This window comes from Emiliania huxleyi (assembly GCF_000372725.1).
Source record: "Emiliania huxleyi CCMP1516 unplaced genomic scaffold EMIHUscaffold_6576, whole genome shotgun sequence".
Classification (NCBI taxonomy): Eukaryota; Haptophyta; order Isochrysidales; family Noelaerhabdaceae; genus Emiliania; species Emiliania huxleyi.
The window spans coordinates 1-1,436 of NW_005197071.1; the positions used below are offsets into that span (position 1 = coordinate 1).

Here is a 1,436-nt window from a genome sequence, read left to right on the forward strand (position 1 = left end):
CGCTTGCTCGCGCTGCGTGTGTGTGTGCTCGCGCTGTGTGTGTGTGTGTGTGTGTGTGTGTGTGTGTGTGTGCTCGCGGGGTGTCGCGTGGCTACAGGAGTGGCTACAAGAGCTGCGGAAAGGCGGGGAAGGAAGCGAGCACGGGGAAGGAAGCGAGCACGGCCGAGGCCGCACGAGTCTTGTCGAGTAGCTCGCTGGGGCCGCACCAGTCGCTGGGGCCGCACCAGTGTGTGGCTCGGCATCTACGGCGCCGGCGCCCACCCACGGAGACGACGCGGACAGGGTCGGGGTACTGCTCGCCTAGTACCATACCTCCGCAGGATCGAACCCAATGCGGGGTCAGCCCCGTGGGCGGTGCGGCACTGCTGGCCAAAGACGGCGCGGAGCCCGTTGATCGCCATCGCCTGCTCGAGCGCGACCGTCGACGTGTGCACCTCGAGGTCGGCGCCGATCTGCGAGTTGACTTGCGCCTGCACGGCGGCGAGCTGCTCGGCAGTGAGCGGCTTGGGGTACGCAAAGTCGAAGCGGAGCTTCTCGGCGTCGCAGAGGGAGCCGCGCTGGTCGCAGTCCTGCGGCGGGGTCAGGCACACTTCTCCACACACACGAGGGTGTGGGGCAAGGGCCAGGTGCAGCCCTTTCGACTCCACGTCTAGAAAGGCAGGAGCCCTGAAGGCGTTTTCAAGTGCAAGGCCCGGTGCGCGTGGTGAGCGGTGTCCGCGTGTGTGCATGTGAGTGTATGAGTGTATGAGTGTGTGTGTGTGAGTGTGTGTGAGTGTGTGTGAGTGTGTGTGTGTGTGTGTGTGTGTGTGTGTGTGTGTGTGTGAGTGTTTGTTTGTTTGTGCGAGGGCTGGGGGGGGCAGGGCAGGGCGGCGGCGAGCGGCGAGCGGCGTCGGCGAGATCGGCGATGAAGAGAGGCGATGGTGACGTACACGGCGGCAGTGTTCACGGCAGCAGCGCCGGTGGCGGCCCCGCGCAGCGGCGGCGGCGCCCTGAGTGAGGCAGACTGCCCTGCACAGCCTGCTGGGCACGCTCCCGACGAGCGGCGCGCCATGCGGGCCCGCCGCGGGCGACGTGGGCGGCGAGCCGACACGCGTGTCGCCGGCGTAGACAGCACTGGCGAGGCGAGGCGGCCGGCGCCGGTCCCGGAGGCGGCTGCAGTAAGAGCAGCGAGGCAGAAGTCACTGTCCAAGGCGTACTGAGCGGGCTGCCATCGAGCAGCGCGCCATGCGGGCCTGCCGCGGGCGACGCGGGCGGCGAGCCGACAGGCATCGAAGAGGTAGGTACTGAGGAGGGCCATCGCGCCCGAGGCGGTCCGCGCCGGCCCTGCAGGCCGTCTCAGAGAGCCTGGGAGGCGAGGCTGTACAGAATGCCGAGAGCATACTGGGCAGGCTGCCGTCGAGCGACGAGCCATGCTGGCTCGTCGCAGGCGATGAGGT

General features: G+C 68.3%; 1 protein-coding gene across 1 annotated transcript; it reads right to left on the reverse strand.

Annotated features, from left to right (window-relative positions):
* Positions 1 to 103: 103 nt before the first annotated feature.
* EMIHUDRAFT_257703 (hypothetical protein) lies at positions 104 to 1,269 on the reverse strand (the record flags this gene model as incomplete). Its single annotated transcript, XM_005762916.1, has 3 exons — positions 104 to 212; positions 313 to 569; positions 1,183 to 1,269. The coding sequence occupies 3 exons, from the start codon at positions 1,267 to 1,269 to the stop codon at positions 104 to 106; spliced, it is 453 nt and encodes a 150-aa protein (XP_005762973.1).
* Between the last annotated feature and the right edge of the window lie 167 nt (positions 1,270 to 1,436).